The 14,838-nt window shown below is 46.7% G+C and overlaps 1 protein-coding gene across 7 annotated transcripts in view; it reads left to right on the forward strand.

The window, feature by feature from the left end:
• LOC309328007 (signal transducer and activator of transcription 5B) overlaps positions 1-14,838 on the forward strand; it is a 66,351-nt gene that overhangs the window by 33,868 nt on the left and 17,645 nt on the right. For 3 of the 7 annotated variants that reach the window (XM_081837796.1, XM_081837795.1, XM_081837794.1), the window contains 2 exons: positions 6,367-6,462; positions 13,464-13,601. In XM_081837796.1, the coding sequence (XP_081693922.1) occupies positions 13,474-13,601 (128 nt within the window). In that variant the 5' untranslated portion in view covers positions 6,367-6,462; positions 13,464-13,473. Of the gene's footprint in view, positions 1-6,366; positions 6,463-13,463; positions 13,606-14,838 lie in introns of those variants that run through there. The other 4 variants (XM_081837799.1, XM_081837798.1, XM_081837797.1 and 1 more) reach the window with 2 other exon arrangements.

The following is a 14,838-nucleotide window of genomic DNA, read 5'->3' on the forward strand; positions in this document are numbered from 1 at the left end:
TCCAGTAGGGAGCCTTCATTACATCAGGCCTGGGTACATCTTTAATTGAAGATGTTTATACTGACAGGGCAGCATGCATAGAGATTAGGGTCCCCCATGGTTTTCTAGCAAAGCAGCTTGCTGCTGCTTTTCCTGGCAAAATTACTATAAGCAAAGTTGCTTACATTCAGAGTCCTTGTCAAGTTATTACTTCCTTATTAACCCTTGGCTGTTTCCTGCTGTCCCTGCCCCCCCCCATCAAATTATGTCCTAGTAAGTTGTAGAAATCCACTATGGACTGCATAAAATGCTATTGTGGCTGATGAAACTGCACTTCATAGCCTACATACAGATGGACTAGATCGTGCCTTCAGCAAATTCATGCACATTTGCAAACAGTTATTTTGCTTCTGCAAATCATATAGTAAAGTAAGGGGCTGTAGGGCACTGAAGCTCCACTTCCTGAACGCTCAAAATCCTGTTCTGCATCCCTGTTCTGGTTCTTGGATCTCACTAGGCATTGGCTTTACACAGACATTTGAAGCCTGTTCTGGCAGTCAGAAGGGTAAGAAACATATTATTATTATTATTATTATTATTATTATTATTATTATTATTATTATTAAAAGCAAGCTCAGGTTCCTGGGGTGCTGAATTCTGCACCTGTTACCCAATTCTGTGTTTTTGTTCAGTTTGTGTGGAATTGCCGAATATTCATAAAATGGACTACCAGTTGGCTTATGAAGACAAGGAAGAATGCCATCTACTCTGAGCTTATCTGTCCAGTCTCCTCCTCCTCTTCTTCTTTGGCGATCACTTGTAGCTGAGTAAGATTTTTTTCCATGAACACGTTCTTAACGGTGTGTCAGTGGAAGCCAATTCTGGATCCACATGCCCTTTCACAGTGGGAACATAGGTTTCCAGGCGATAATTGATCACGGTGAAGATTTGCCAAACGTGCCGTTTTCTTAGCTTGTTTTTCCCTTTCATCCTGAGTTCATGCTTCTTCAAAGTCCTAGACACCTTTGGTAAAGGCTGTTCTCCAATTGGAGCGCTTGCAGGCCAGTGTTTCCCAATTTTCTGTGCTTATACTTCATTTTTTAAAGATTTGCCTTGAGAGTGTCTTTAAACCTCTTTTGTTATCCACCAGTATTTTGCTTTCCATTCTTAATTTGGGAATAGAGTAGTTGTTTTGGAAGATAATAATCAGGCATCTGAAGCACATGACCAGTCCAACGAAGTTCATGTTCGAGGAGGCTTTCATTTATCCTGCCTGCATGAGATGAATGTGCAGCTAGAATACAGAAGAGAGTTTTCTCTGGGGTGAAATCCAGATAATTATTTTATTTTTTTAATTATACCTCATTTCCCCCCCAAGCACATGGTTCTGCCCCAACCCATTTTATCCTCAAGTAAGGCTGAGATACAGTAACTATCCCAAGACCACCCAGTGAGCTTTTATGTGGCTGAAGTTGAGACTTGAACCAGTGGCGTAGCGTGGGGGGTGCCAGGGGTGCCGGCCGCACCGGGTGCAACTTGGGCAGGGGCGCACTCGCACTAGCAGCTCTCTGCCCCTACTAAAATCCACTGGTTAGGGAGCCCGCGCTCGCTCGGCTTGGCGAGGAGGTCGCAGAAGGGGGAGAGCAAAGCCTTCTGCCGCTGGCAAAAAAAGGAGAGGAAGCCGGGCGGGCGGGCGGGCTGGCTGGCTCGCGGGGGTCTGGCTGCGCCTGCTGCTGCCGTTGCCGCTGCTGCCGGGCTTTGACAGCTTGGCGAAGCGGAGGGAGAGGTAATTGCGTCTCTCTTTCCACTGGCCGCCTGGGTAGTGAGCCGAGCGGAGCAGGGAGTCTGGCGAGGGGGCGGGAAGAGACTTTCCCCCCTTTTTCCCACCTCGCCTGGTCAAAAAGGAGAGCGGAGTCTCCTCAGGGTGCCCTCAGGCAGGGCAGGGCAAGGCAAGCAGAGCGAGGAGGAGAGAGAGGGGAAGGGGGGGGGGAGCAGCCAGGAAACGACGCGGTGTGGAGGGGGAATCAATTAAGGAGAGAAGCCTCGCTGCTGCTGCTGCTTGGGAGAGTAAATTACTGTACTTGCCTTGCCCCGGGTTAGGGGGCGCAAATTATTTGCCTTGCCCCGGGTGCTGATAACCCACGCTACGCCGCTGACTTGAACACCAAGTCCTATACTGATACTCTTAACCACCTTGGCTCTCATTTACATAGCTGCTCAGAGATTTCTGTTTGGTGCCCTTCTTAATGATCTTCACATCTGTTATATTATCAGTCACTCTGTTTCCATTATTATTTTTTAGCGTGTGTGTTTCATTTTAAATTGTTCAATGTTTTCTGCTTTGAGCATCTTGGATACAAAGGTGGTGGATACATTTGCTAAAAAATATAAACAAACACCAAAGATTTGCATTCCTCTTTCTGGTTCATTTGCAAACCTTCCAGGTTGTGGTGATCATTCAAGTCACATTGTTAAAACTTTGTGGGGGAATGAAATCGCGTAGCTGGAATCATATCTCAGCTAAGTTAGTCTGCTTAAGTTACCCAGTAGAATCAAGTCTTTGTGTACAGATGAACTGACTAATAAGGATGAAGTTCACAACTTTCAGAGATTTGACCAAGTGCCCTCCAGCTTTGTTGGAACTGATCCTGATCCTTAGGGAGTGGTGGTTTGAAAAGCCTCTTCAGGGTTTGCTTTCGAAAAAGCCTCTTCAGATGCACTGGGCCTTTTGCCTTTCTTCAAAAAAACAAAAGAAGTTTGCAAATTGTGCAGCAATGGGTTTATGGACCCTGTGCATGTTTCTCCTATGGATAACAGCCTTTGCATGTCCATATTAGTCAACTAAAGCTAGGTACTTCAGAGTATGGTGTCCTCCATTTTTTTATTATCTAAGCAGGGGTAGCAAACATGAGTGTCCTCCATTGTGGTTGTCCACGCTGACCAGGGGAGATGGGAATCCAATAACCACATTGGCTACATCAATAGTAATTGGCTTTTAGAGAAATGATGCTGAAAGGAGACCTATCCAGCCCCTCTGAAAATTCTCTTAATGGCTGTTCTGTGGAGAAATGAGACACAGGGGAATGCCAAAAATCATGCGGAATTATCACCCATAAGAGAGAGCTCCACTCAGGTTATTCATTTATCTGTAACACACACAAAACCCTCTTGCCACAACCCACCCAATTCAGGTGAGTTCCCCCCAACCATCAGAAGAGTCTATTACCGGATTCAGAAGGCTGCCAGGGGACACAGGAGATAGGAAAGTAATTTGCCTACCACCTGCACATTTCTGGATCCAAGCCCAGGTCTATTTCTCTTGAACCGAAGGGCATCCCTGCTCACCAGGATGGCTATGTGAAGTACAAAATCTGCATTTTCTTGCATTTGTTTTGGGGGCGGGTTTCCCTTGGTTGCACAGTACCCAGGGTAACTCTTGTTTATCCCTATGTTTTGAAGTTGCTCTGTATTTGAACTGAATCCAGTCTTTTGTTACAATGAATCCAGAAGTTCCTAGTATGGTGCATTTGTCTCCCAGGCAGTACAAGCATGTGGGTGAATGTTTCTGTTAAACGTTGAGTGGGAGGAAGCTGGTTTACTAGAGGCAGCTGATTTTCTGGAAGGAAATTGCGTCTTCCTGTCAGGGGGCAGCTGGAGAAGCAGCAGCAGCAAGAACTGGGGCCCAGGTTGCTTCTATGAGGCTCGTTTCTCACAGCCATCTGGCATAGGCTTGCAAACTTAAGACCCACTAATGTAACCCGCTATCCTGCCTGCTGCTCAACAAATCTTCGGTTTTTCCAGTCCTAGACAGCCATAGAACCAGGAGAGGGTAGCATGGGGGGAAGTTTGAACCAGGGAGGCTTCACATTTCACCTGTACCCAATTTCATAGAGACAGGGCTTCCAATCTACTGGGGGTTCTTCTGTGCCTTAAAAGGGTAGATCTTCGCTAGCTTAGAGCAATGTCTTTGCATTGTTTATACCTCCCACTCCCAAGTCACCACACAGCACACATTGTCTGCCTGTGTGCAACTTAAGGCTGGCTCACCTTGTTATCTTTTGTCACCCCCATCTCCATGCAGGAGGGCTGTTCTGCTACTTTGTGTAGAAAAAAACATGTCTGTGGTTCTGGCATTGCTGTGGCTTTTTTAAAAAAAGTGATTAGAAATGTACTTGTTCATGTGCGGGTTGGTTCTGAATTAACTGGATTCAGGGAAAAATTGTGGCAAACCACTGGGGCACAGAGGGCTAGCTTATATGACAACAATTATAGATGAACTAATGGCATATAATGTGTACCTTATTAGCTATTAGGGCTGTGACAGTTCTCCATGTGTAAAAGTGCCTGTGGAACAGGATGGCTTTTAATCATGTACTAGTCTTGTGGGGTTTCTAAGCCCTGACACATTTTCAATATAGATCACGCTTCCCGATACATGGACTGGTTGCTGAGTTCTCTACGGGGTAATGAGGACTTTCCTTTGGCGTAGGTTGTTGTTTCTGGTAATGCTCCAGTATTAAAAGCTTCGTTTCGTTTTCCTGTTTTTTTTGCAGTTTGGAGTCACTTTGTGGCTCGTGACTCAAGGCTCGCTACTTTTGCTTTCAGTGGCTGCTGTGAATTGGCGTAACTGAACAACTTGGTGTGTGTGGTTTTCCCCCAGCACAGCATTCCCAGAGAGTTTCCAGCCCAGGCTCACATTTGCTTCCACAGCATATTGGGCATGGGTTTCCCCTATGACAGTAGCAGTATGAGAGGGCTAACAATTACGTTGTACATGTGAAAGGTGGAGAAACCTGTGGCTGAGGAGACTGGGAAGGAAGTTTATCACAATGGTCTGTCCCCATGGTATTCAGCAGGGGTCAGCAAACTTTTTCAGCAGGGGGCCGGAACAGTGGACCGGCCCCCTGCTGAAAAAGTTTGCTGACCCCTGCTGAATACCATGGGGGGCCAGACTATATTTTTTGGGGGGGACCAAAAACGATGCAAGAGCACCACAAGCCCCAGTGGCTGCTTACCTGTGTCTTGCGAACGGCGGGATGATGAGTGGTGCGCGAAAGGGCTCCAGAGGGGAGCTGCTTAAAATAGCAGCCGCTAGAGCGCTGCTGCTGCTGGCACCAACAAAGCCCAGCCCCCTTCCTCCTCTAGGCAGGGCGGGGAGAAGCCAGGAGGAGGGAGGAGGCGCTGCTGCCGTGTAAGGGAGAGGGAGGCTTGACTGAGAGGGAAAGAATGTGCGCGCTGGTGAACCATGCAACGATTCCTGGACCGTCCACGGCCCGGATCCAGAAGGCACTTGGGCCTAATCTGGCCCACGGGCCTTAGTTTGCCTACCCTACCCATGATGTTCAGTCACTGGTACTCTAGGGGCAAACCTGTGGGCAAGTTACAGTTGCTCAGCAAGGTAAAGAGCCTGCTTGCTACCCTTTTTGGGTGTCCCCAGTTGTCAAGCTGCGTGTGGTGACTGACAAGGAGGGGTGGGAAGACTGTATATCTAACAAACATTGAAAGAGCTGAGCCAGAACCGAAACAATTACCACCATTATCTAATGTATAATGTATATCTGATGGTATCATATAGAAATGGAATTGGATGACAAGACAGCAGTGCAACCATATCTCAACTCTGGGTATATCTGCATGTGCCACATTATTTTATTTTATTTTTTTGCAAACACGCCGTTTAAAGGCACAGCAGTCATGGGAGGGTAGCAGTGGTATAACAATGTGGATTTGGTTGGTCAAGCACAGAAAACCCAAGAGGGTTCTTTCAGTTCTCTATCACATGTGGCCTTCGTACAATTAATGAGCTGGGTATCACACTTCACTGAGTGTGTTTTCCTTCACATCATGACGAAAGTACTAAACCTGTCAGAAGCTGAGAAGCACTATAATGGCCCAGAAGTTTATTTTTCTTCTCAAAGGATAAGGACGTTGGCAAGCTCAGTCTTGATCCTGCAACAACTGAGTGGATTTTACTTCTTTCTTAACCTTGCTTTGGAATCTCTTCTTAATTTGAACATGCTTTTAAAAATTATTAGTTGTTGGGGTTTTTTAACTGATCTTGCCCTGCTTCTGTCTGACCCTACTGCAGCCCCTCTTCCTCCTTGGGAGTAGGTATCTTCCTTCCCCTTTGTCTTGCGGTCATGATGCTCCCTCTAACGCAGAGCTTTCCAAACCATGTGTCGCAACATGTTAGTGTTTCGGCTGTAGTGTGTAGGTGTGTCGTGCAAATGCTCCTGGCATTGGAAAACGGTTAGTTTAAACTCTGGTTTGCTAGTAAAACTGAATTACTGTGTCGCGAAATGATGCATGCCTAGAAAAAAAAGTGTATCACCAATATGAAAACTTTGGAACTCTTCTCTAATGCTTTTATTCTCTTCATCTTTGCAGGGCGTTGAACTAGATGACCCTCGAGATCCCTTCCAACTCTACAATTCTATGATCTTGTCAATTCCCTGTTCTCCAGCCTTCACATCAAGAGGCAAGGTGGGAACACTACTGTTGCTATTGTAAAGGTAAAGGTAAAGGTACCCCTGCCCGTACGGGCCAGTCGTGCTTGGCAGGGGGTTGGACTCGATGGCCCTTGTGGTCTCTTCCAACTCTGTGATTCTATGATTCTATGATTCTAGGGTTGCGTGCTCATCTCGCTCTAGAGGCCGTGAGCCGGCGCCATCCGAAGACACTTCCAGGTCGCGTGGCCAGCGTGACGAAGCTGCAGCTGGCGAGCCAGCACCAGAGCAGCACACGGAAACGCCGTTTACCCTCCCGCTATAAAGCGGTCCCTATTTATCTACTTGCACTTAAGAGTGCTTTCAAACTGCTAGGTGGGCAGGAGCTGGGACCAAACGACGGGAGCTCACCCCGCCGCGGGGATTCGAACTGCCGACCATACGATCGGCAAGTCCTAGGCACTGAGGTTTTACCCACAGCGCCACCCGCGTCCCATCGTTGCTATTGTAGGCCTTGTTTAAAAGAGTGCATGGAATTTGCTTCTGTAATTGGTGGTTGGTTGGCTTTGTAGAGGCAAGGAGAACGAGGTGATGGTGATGCATGATGCGTGGGGGGAAAAAGGTGACATGCTGAAGTTAGCAGCACATGGTCAAAACAGCTGGTGATCTGCAACAGTGACTATCAAAAGTATGAGCTGTATGTCCTTTTCAGTTCCTGTGCCATTGCTGTTGGATTCTGGAGCATTTTTTAATATGGTGAAATTGCATACAGTAAAAGGTCTGTCTTTCCAAGGCAGGCAATAGGTCCTTTACCAGATGTTACCTTATCCCGCCCCCCACCCAATGAAGTTAGAATCTGACATTTTTTAAAAAGGGGGTGGGCAGAGCATTCCTACAGAGCTGAAAGGGGAGGAAAAGGTTATGGCATTGGAAGTACCATTTTCTAAGCCTTGCCAGGCTCATAACTTGCTAGGGAAAAACTTGGAATAAGTCGCTTTTTGCATTCCATCAAATGATGCCCGTTCCTGGAGTAATGTAGTTTCTCTCTCATATTGGGGCATTTCAGAGCAAAGAGAAAGCTTGGAGTTTCCATCTCTTCCATCCATACCTACACAGATCTATTATGTGGTCTTCAATCATTGCTTTCAGAGCAGTATATATGTAACATAAAATAGGATAGATAAAATAAAACATGTATCAAGAAATTGCACCAAGCGGTTAGTAAAATTAGAACAAAATGATCTCAGAAATAGCATTCCTGAGCAAATAAAAAGATGTTTAGCTAAGGCTGGAGGGGGGGGTGATAATGGCATAAGGCAGACTTCTCTGGGAGTTTTCTGGGGTGCCACAACTGGAAAGGCCTTGTCTCCTGTAATTGCCCACCTCACTTATAGATGGTGAGCATGGAGCAGGGTCTCCAAGGGAAATATAAACGGCCAGGCAGGTCCATGTAGGAACTAGGAACATGGATAAATTTATTTTCCAGGGGGCTGAATGTCATGCACAGCGGAGAGTAAAGTTCAGAGTTCATCTTCTTTTGGGCAGAATGCGTTCACAGCACTGCAGCTAAGCTATGGCATGCAAAGTATGCCTAAAGAAGGCAGTGATTCCACTACAGAGAAACACTTGCTTCATTTACCATTCGCACCCTGTTGATACAGTGGAAGCAGAGGTGTGTCACCCTAGTCGGTCATTTCACATTTGTCAGTCCAGCTTGTTCTATCCCAGGCTGCCCTTTGGCATGAAAGGCACTTGCATTTTTAAAATTTCTGAACTAGCGGTAGTATGTCGTGTGCTTCTGTGACCAGTAATTGTCCAGTTTGTTCTCTCGCTCTCTTAGACAAACACACACACACACTGCACCTCCTTTTCAGTTATCATTGCATCATCTCCTAGGATTCCAGCCACTGAATCTGGCCTGTCAGGCTTTAGATCCGAATGAGACAGAGCAGAGCTTTGTTTTTATTTAAATAGGCCTTTCCGCCCCCCATCTGTCCTTCCTATGCTTGCATTTGTTATTCCTGCTATAAAGTGCACACACCAACTTGAATACCCAACAGCCCAAAATAAACTGCCATGCTTGAGTGCTGCCCAGGGCCGAAATAGAAGCTGGCACTAACTTGTAGTGGTTGGGAAGTCTCACTGCCCAAAATAGCACCCATAGATCCAGTGGTAGAGCTGAGTCTATCATCACACTCTTGTTCTTGTGGGTTAGGTGTCTGACTGTAAGTGAGCTCCCAGGATCCGCAGAAGAATGGGGTTGTTGGAGTAGACCAAACAGCCCATTCCCCCAGTGTTATTCTTCTAACAGCAGCCAATCCATAAGTCCCTGGAAAGTCCGTAACTTTGCTCTGCCCTTCCTCCCACCCTCCCCACTCTGGCACCTGATATTGATGCACACTGCCTTTGTACATGGGTGTTTCATTTAGCTGTCACAGCTTCATAGCTTATGGATAAACTTGACCTCTGTGAATTTGCATGATCCCATTTCTTAAAATCTCAGGGCATTCAAAGAACACATGGGAGGAAAAGAAGTGTTGTGGGGCCATGCACACCAACCCTGCTCCCCCCCCCCCAACTTCCTCATTGGTTTTACCTCCAGCCATCATGCATTGTGTGGGGAAGTCTGAGGGGGGCTTTTTGTGCATGTTTGGCTGAACACTCTTCAAATCCTCTCTGTGATTGAGAACCCTGATAGCGCACAGGGAAGAGGATTCTACTAAGTGTTTTCAGCTGAAAACGTGAAGAATCCTCCTTCGGATTATCAGCTTCTGTACAGGCCATATGGGACACGGGTGGCACTGTGGGTTAAACCACTGAGCCTAGGACTTGCCAATCAGAAGGTTGGCGGTTCGAATCCCCGTGACAGGATGAGCTCCTGTTGCTTGGTCCCAGCTCCTGCCAACCTATCAGTTCGAGAGCACATCAGAATGCAAGTAGATAAATAGGTACCACTCCGGCGGGAAGGTAAAAGGCGTTTCCGTGCACTGCTCTGGTTTACCAGAAGCGGCTTAGTCCTGCTGGCCACATGACCCAGAAGCTGTACGCTGGCTCCCTTGGCCAATAAAGGGAGATGAGCGCCGGAACCCTAGAGTCAGCCACGACTGGACCTAATGGTCAGGGGTCCCTTTACCTTTACCTTTATACGGACCATAGCTCAGTGGTAGAGCATTATCTTTTCATTTGAAAGGCCTTGGGTTCAATCCCCAGCATCTCCCGGTGGGGCTTGGAAAGTCCCTTGTCTGAAACCCTTGACAGCCCCTGCTGGTCGGTGTAGGCATGACTGAGCCAGTTGGACCAGTGGTCTGACATTGTGTAAGGCAGTGTTCTGTGTTCATTCATTCTCTAGCCAGTGCTCCTATGAAGGGTAGAGGTGGAGCTGGTGGGGGGACAAGGCAGAGCAGCTTGACACAAGTGGCTCCGCAGCCTCTCCACACTTTCTTCCTCCACATTTCCTTCATGAGTTTCATGAAGGAGTACTTCTTTTTCAATCCAATCGATCAGTGTCAAGATGACATCCTAAGTGTTAGAGAGAAAGAGATTTTCCTCCATCTGTTCCCCACCCCCACCCCCAGCGTTTAGAATTTTGTAAACCTCTTATAATGTCATTGCTAAACTACACTAGTATTAATCAGCTTTAAACTCGTATGGATTTTTTTATTTATTTGTACTTGTTCATAATATTGCAAGGGCACAAACCCAATTCTCCTTCATGCCGGATTGCACATAGGTCTCCCTCTGCCCAGACCTGCTGGCCTCTGCCTGTGTGTGGGAGCGATGCCAGTGCCACTTTTCTGGCACACAGCTCCCACTTCCTCCTGTTGAACATGGCGAGAAGGTATAGAAGTACTGTCATCGGGACTCCTGCAGCTAGCAGAGGGACCCAGGATGGGATGTTGCAGTGAGGGGCTGAGCTCCATGGTCCTACAGCCACCATGTGATGGCACTGGGCCCAATTCAGGCCCAGTCACTGCACCAGGTCCAGGCAGCTGCAGTGATTTGCCTGCCCACTTCCCCACATATCTTCCACCTCAGCTGGTGTATGCGGAAGGCTGCAAATGCAGAGGTGACTCAGCCACTCTGTTAAGCCATGCTGAGCAGCCTCTGGGGTTTGCATAAGAAGAAGCCCTGTTGAATCCAGCCATCTAGCCTAGCATTTTGTTCTCGTAGTGCCTAGCCAGGTGCCTCTGTGAAACCTTGCAAACAGGACTGAAACACCAGGTCACTCTCACATCCTAGAGTTTTCTGCAAACTGGTATTCAGAAGCATTACTGCCTCCAGAACTTGACTTTCTAAGCCACTTCGCGAAGGCTCCTTGCTTTGAAAAGTGAGGTATAAGTACCCTGAATGAGGAAACGTAACGCGAGAACTATAATTGGTCTCCTGCTGTACGGGGTTCTTTTTGCTAAATGCAACCACAGTGGGGGCGGTAATTTGTTTGGGAAAGTTTTTCCATTCCATAGAATGAACAATGGGCAAAAATAATAACTTGGCGAGGGTAGTGGTGGTGGTGGTTTAGATCAATAAATGGTGAAAGGAAAGCTTAACGCGTATCCTTGCCCAATCATATTAGCAGGCTCTCCATGCCTGCATTTATTAAAAACTACACAGGTGTTCCCATTAAGAGATTGCTCATGCGTGAATCTCCGAATGAAAAGTGCTGTTTGTCCTTCAGTTGCCTTCCTACCCCCCCCCCCCAGCTAAAAAGCCTCAAAACGCTTCATTTGCTGCCCAGTGAGAGCCAGTGTGGTGTAGTGGTTAAGAGCGGTAGTCTCGTAATCTGGGGAACCGGGTTCGCGTCTCTGCTCCTCCACATGCAGCTGCTGGGTGACCTTGGGCTAGTCACACTTCTTTGAACTCTCTGCCCCACTCACCTCACAGAGTGTTTGTTGTGGGGGAGGAAGGGAAAGGAGATTGTTAGCCGCTTTGAGACTCCTTAAAGGGAGTGAAAGGCGGGATATCAAATCCAAACAACAACAACTCCTCCTCCTCCTCTTCTTCTTCTTCTTCTTCTTCTTCTTCTTCTTCTTCACTAGCTCAGGGGTCCCCAGTCTAGCCAAGGGCCAAACTGGGACATTTAAAAATCTGTTACAAGCACCGCAAAGTGCCCATTTCATAGAATAAAAGTTGGTGATGAACCCACCCCCCCAACAGGATAAACACATACATCCCATAACAATAGAAAACAGACTAAAAAAAGCAGGCAGGCAAACAAGGCAAAAAATAAATCCTCAATTAAGAGTAAACATAAAATTGGGCAGGACAGGGGTCATTGGCAAGCCACATGGGGGTGTCTGATAGTTCTATAGTGCCCGCAAGTGCCACATTGGAGATCTCAGCACTGGGTCCTACACCTCAGTGTTCCTTCCGGTTTCCTAATTGCTGGAGAAAGAAGAAAATTCCCATTGTTGGCATCAGTACAATGACAATGCTACCAGTCAGGCAGACACTTCTGCCACAAGCAAATTCAGTGGGTTCCTCTGGGGCCACAAAAAAAAAAGTGCTTAGAGAGTGGTGATTCTGGCCCATGGGCCCATTCTAAGAGAAGGTGCCCTTACTGTTCTTTTAGATGTCGATACAGATTTTTAAAAACACAAATCAAGGTGAAAGGAAATTGCCAGCTTCATTTGCCTTAGCTTCAGAGTTCAGCCCCGGAATATGTAAAGTTGTAACCAACAGAGTGCCTATGTATGTATGTATGTATGTAGTCATACACAAATATACCACTTGCTCCATTGAGGAGCCGCAATAACCTTCCACAGATCTCAAATTAGGGAGAAGGAATTTTCACACCAGAGGCCTCATAGCTTCAAAGTAGCCTTGATTCCTGCATTGCAGGGGGTTGGACTAGATGATCCTCAGCATGCCTTCCAGCTCTATGACCTCTGAGACATTTCGTTTTCAGAATTTGAGCGAGCCATTCACTTTTTGAGGAAGTTATTTCTCACCTTCTGGTTTCCCTCTGCAGCTCTCTCCAAACTTGCAAGCAGTGAGTGTTTCTACTTCCTCTCTACCAGCTTTCAATGGCGGAAGGATTTTCCCAGCAAAACGTGTTAAGAAACACCAGCAATTATCTTTTATGGCTGAAAAAAAACTAATTCATGGCCCTTGTCAGATATTTCCCTGCCCCCCTCATTGCCAGTGCTCAGTATGGGGCGATGTGAAGTAATAATAAAGGAAGGTGTATCTGGTATGTGCAAAGTGCTTTTAATCACCACAGCCTGCTTCCTCCCCTTAGGCACAACCTAATTCTACATCCTGACCTACCTCGCAAAGTCACCTGCCATATGCTACTGGACAGTACCTCCTAGCTTCAACGATTACCCACTGAGGGCCAAGCTACACATTACACTGTTCAAAAGTGGGCTTTATGCTACTGCTTTTACTTGGGAAGAAGTGCATTTGAAGTGTTGGGCCCTGATCAGGAGATGTGCAGGCAGCTGGTTTTCTGCCATAAAGTCATGTCTCCTGGCTGCTATTTGTGCCCAAAGGTGGTGTTTGGAAGTTTGAGCCTCAGGAGACGTAAATAGAGCTTCTGGCCAGGCTTGTGTCCCAGCACTTTATACTGTGTTGAGGTCCTTTGTCGCACTGATCCCAATAAACCTGGTAGGAGGAGAATAGTTTATAATTCCCATTTTATAGATAAGGAAGGAGGCAGGAAGGTCTTGTTTCCCAAGCCACTTTATAAGATTGCTCATTTTAAGCCTGGAATTTCATTGCTGCAATCCTCTTAATTAAAGCTTGCCCTACTACACCCATACCCTCTCTCATCTCTTCTTAATCCGTCTTTTGGAAAGAAGGGTAGAGGATTAAGATACAACAAACAATGCAGTATTTCCAAAAGAATCCAGGTATGTCAAGTGTTTGCTCTTGAGTTATATGAGGAAGACGTCCTTTGTCTGGCTTTGTTACCATAATTGGAAGTTCTCCAGCCACTGGAGATTGGGGTGATTTGAGTATATGCAGCCTTGAGTGTGCATGAGTCAGAAGCTCTATGCATGGTGTCCCCTTCTTTTAACAAGTCTCTCTCCCTGTCAGGTCCTGAGCCATGGCGGGGTGGATTCAAGCGCAGCAACTCCAGGGGGATGCCCTGCGGCAGATGCAGGCCCTGTATGGGCAGCACTTTCCCATCGAGGTCCGCCATTACCTTTCGCAGTGGATTGAGAGCCAGCCATGGTAGGTGAGCGCGAGGCCTGGCTGTCCAGGACCATCTTCAGCCTTGCAGAGGAATGTGGTGGGATGGGATACTGGCAAATCCTCTGGTTCACACCACTGGCAGCATGCCTTGGCTTTTCCAGGCCTGATCCATATGCCTCCCAAGTGTCCCTGATTCGTCCCAACTTATAAAGCACTTACACATTCTTCCTTCAGTTACCAGTTTTTCCTTCTGGATCTGCTTGAAGGAGTATCTCACAGCTGCTGGAGATGGTTGGTGGTACCTACCTAACCAGTAATCGCCACTGGTACCCCTCTTTCAATTTTCCTGTTCTTTTTGGAAGTGTGCCATTGTTGGGCAGTCAGCTTCCTTTCAGAACATTTCTTTACCCTAGAGCAGGCCTTTTGAGTGCCATAGAGCCAGGTCTCTCCAGACATCCTTTTTCTTGTGCATTCATGGTGCTCATGATAGTTTTAGGACAGTTGTACACAACCCCGCTTTCTATTACTGTTTGTGCCTCCAACAAAAGTTTTGGTGCAGACATCCTGCTTCGTTTTCCAGTTAGTGCATGACCTGTGACCTCTTACTGAAGTCCTGTTATTGTTTAGACCAAAGGTGTTCGAGTTTATTTTATTGTCCTGCTTTTGCAGTTTTGTGGCACAAAGGTGGCCCTCTAGACAGCAATAATTTGGTAACAGTGGAGAAGCATTAGAGAACAACTAATAAAGCAGAATTATGCGTGGACGGTCCAGTATAAATTCTCCACTGGTGCAGTATTATAGCATCCATGACATATTACAGGACACACCCACACCCACACACACACCCCATGAATTTGGAGGGGCCCTAACTGATAACTGCTACTTCCACCTTGCAATCACAGTTTTCCATAGCATACGGTTTCCTTTCACTGCTTCTGAGTTTTTGTTTCTTCATCCACTTAGCATGTGAACAGACATAGCATTATTTCAGTGGGTGAGACTGCTCCAGAAAGGCACTTGCCATCTCTGTTCCAACAATTTTCTCTCTATGGATGGAGCTGATTGGCTAGCGTGTGTCGCATCACCAACCCACTTCTTTCCCACCGCAGAGCAGTTCTGCAACTATTTTAAAATGTATTGTGCCTTTTGTTTTAAGTGATGGATATTTCAGATAAACAGATGTACATGCAGCATTTAAAAATAATAGGTTAAAAAAAACCCCAGTCAGTCTGGTGGAAGTATTCAAGGAAGGATAAGACTGATGGCTAAACCAGCA

The sequence above is a fragment of the Podarcis erhardii genome (genome assembly GCF_964252035.2).
Source record: "Podarcis erhardii genome assembly, chromosome: 13".
NCBI classification, from domain to species: domain Eukaryota; kingdom Metazoa; phylum Chordata; class Lepidosauria; order Squamata; family Lacertidae; genus Podarcis; species Podarcis erhardii.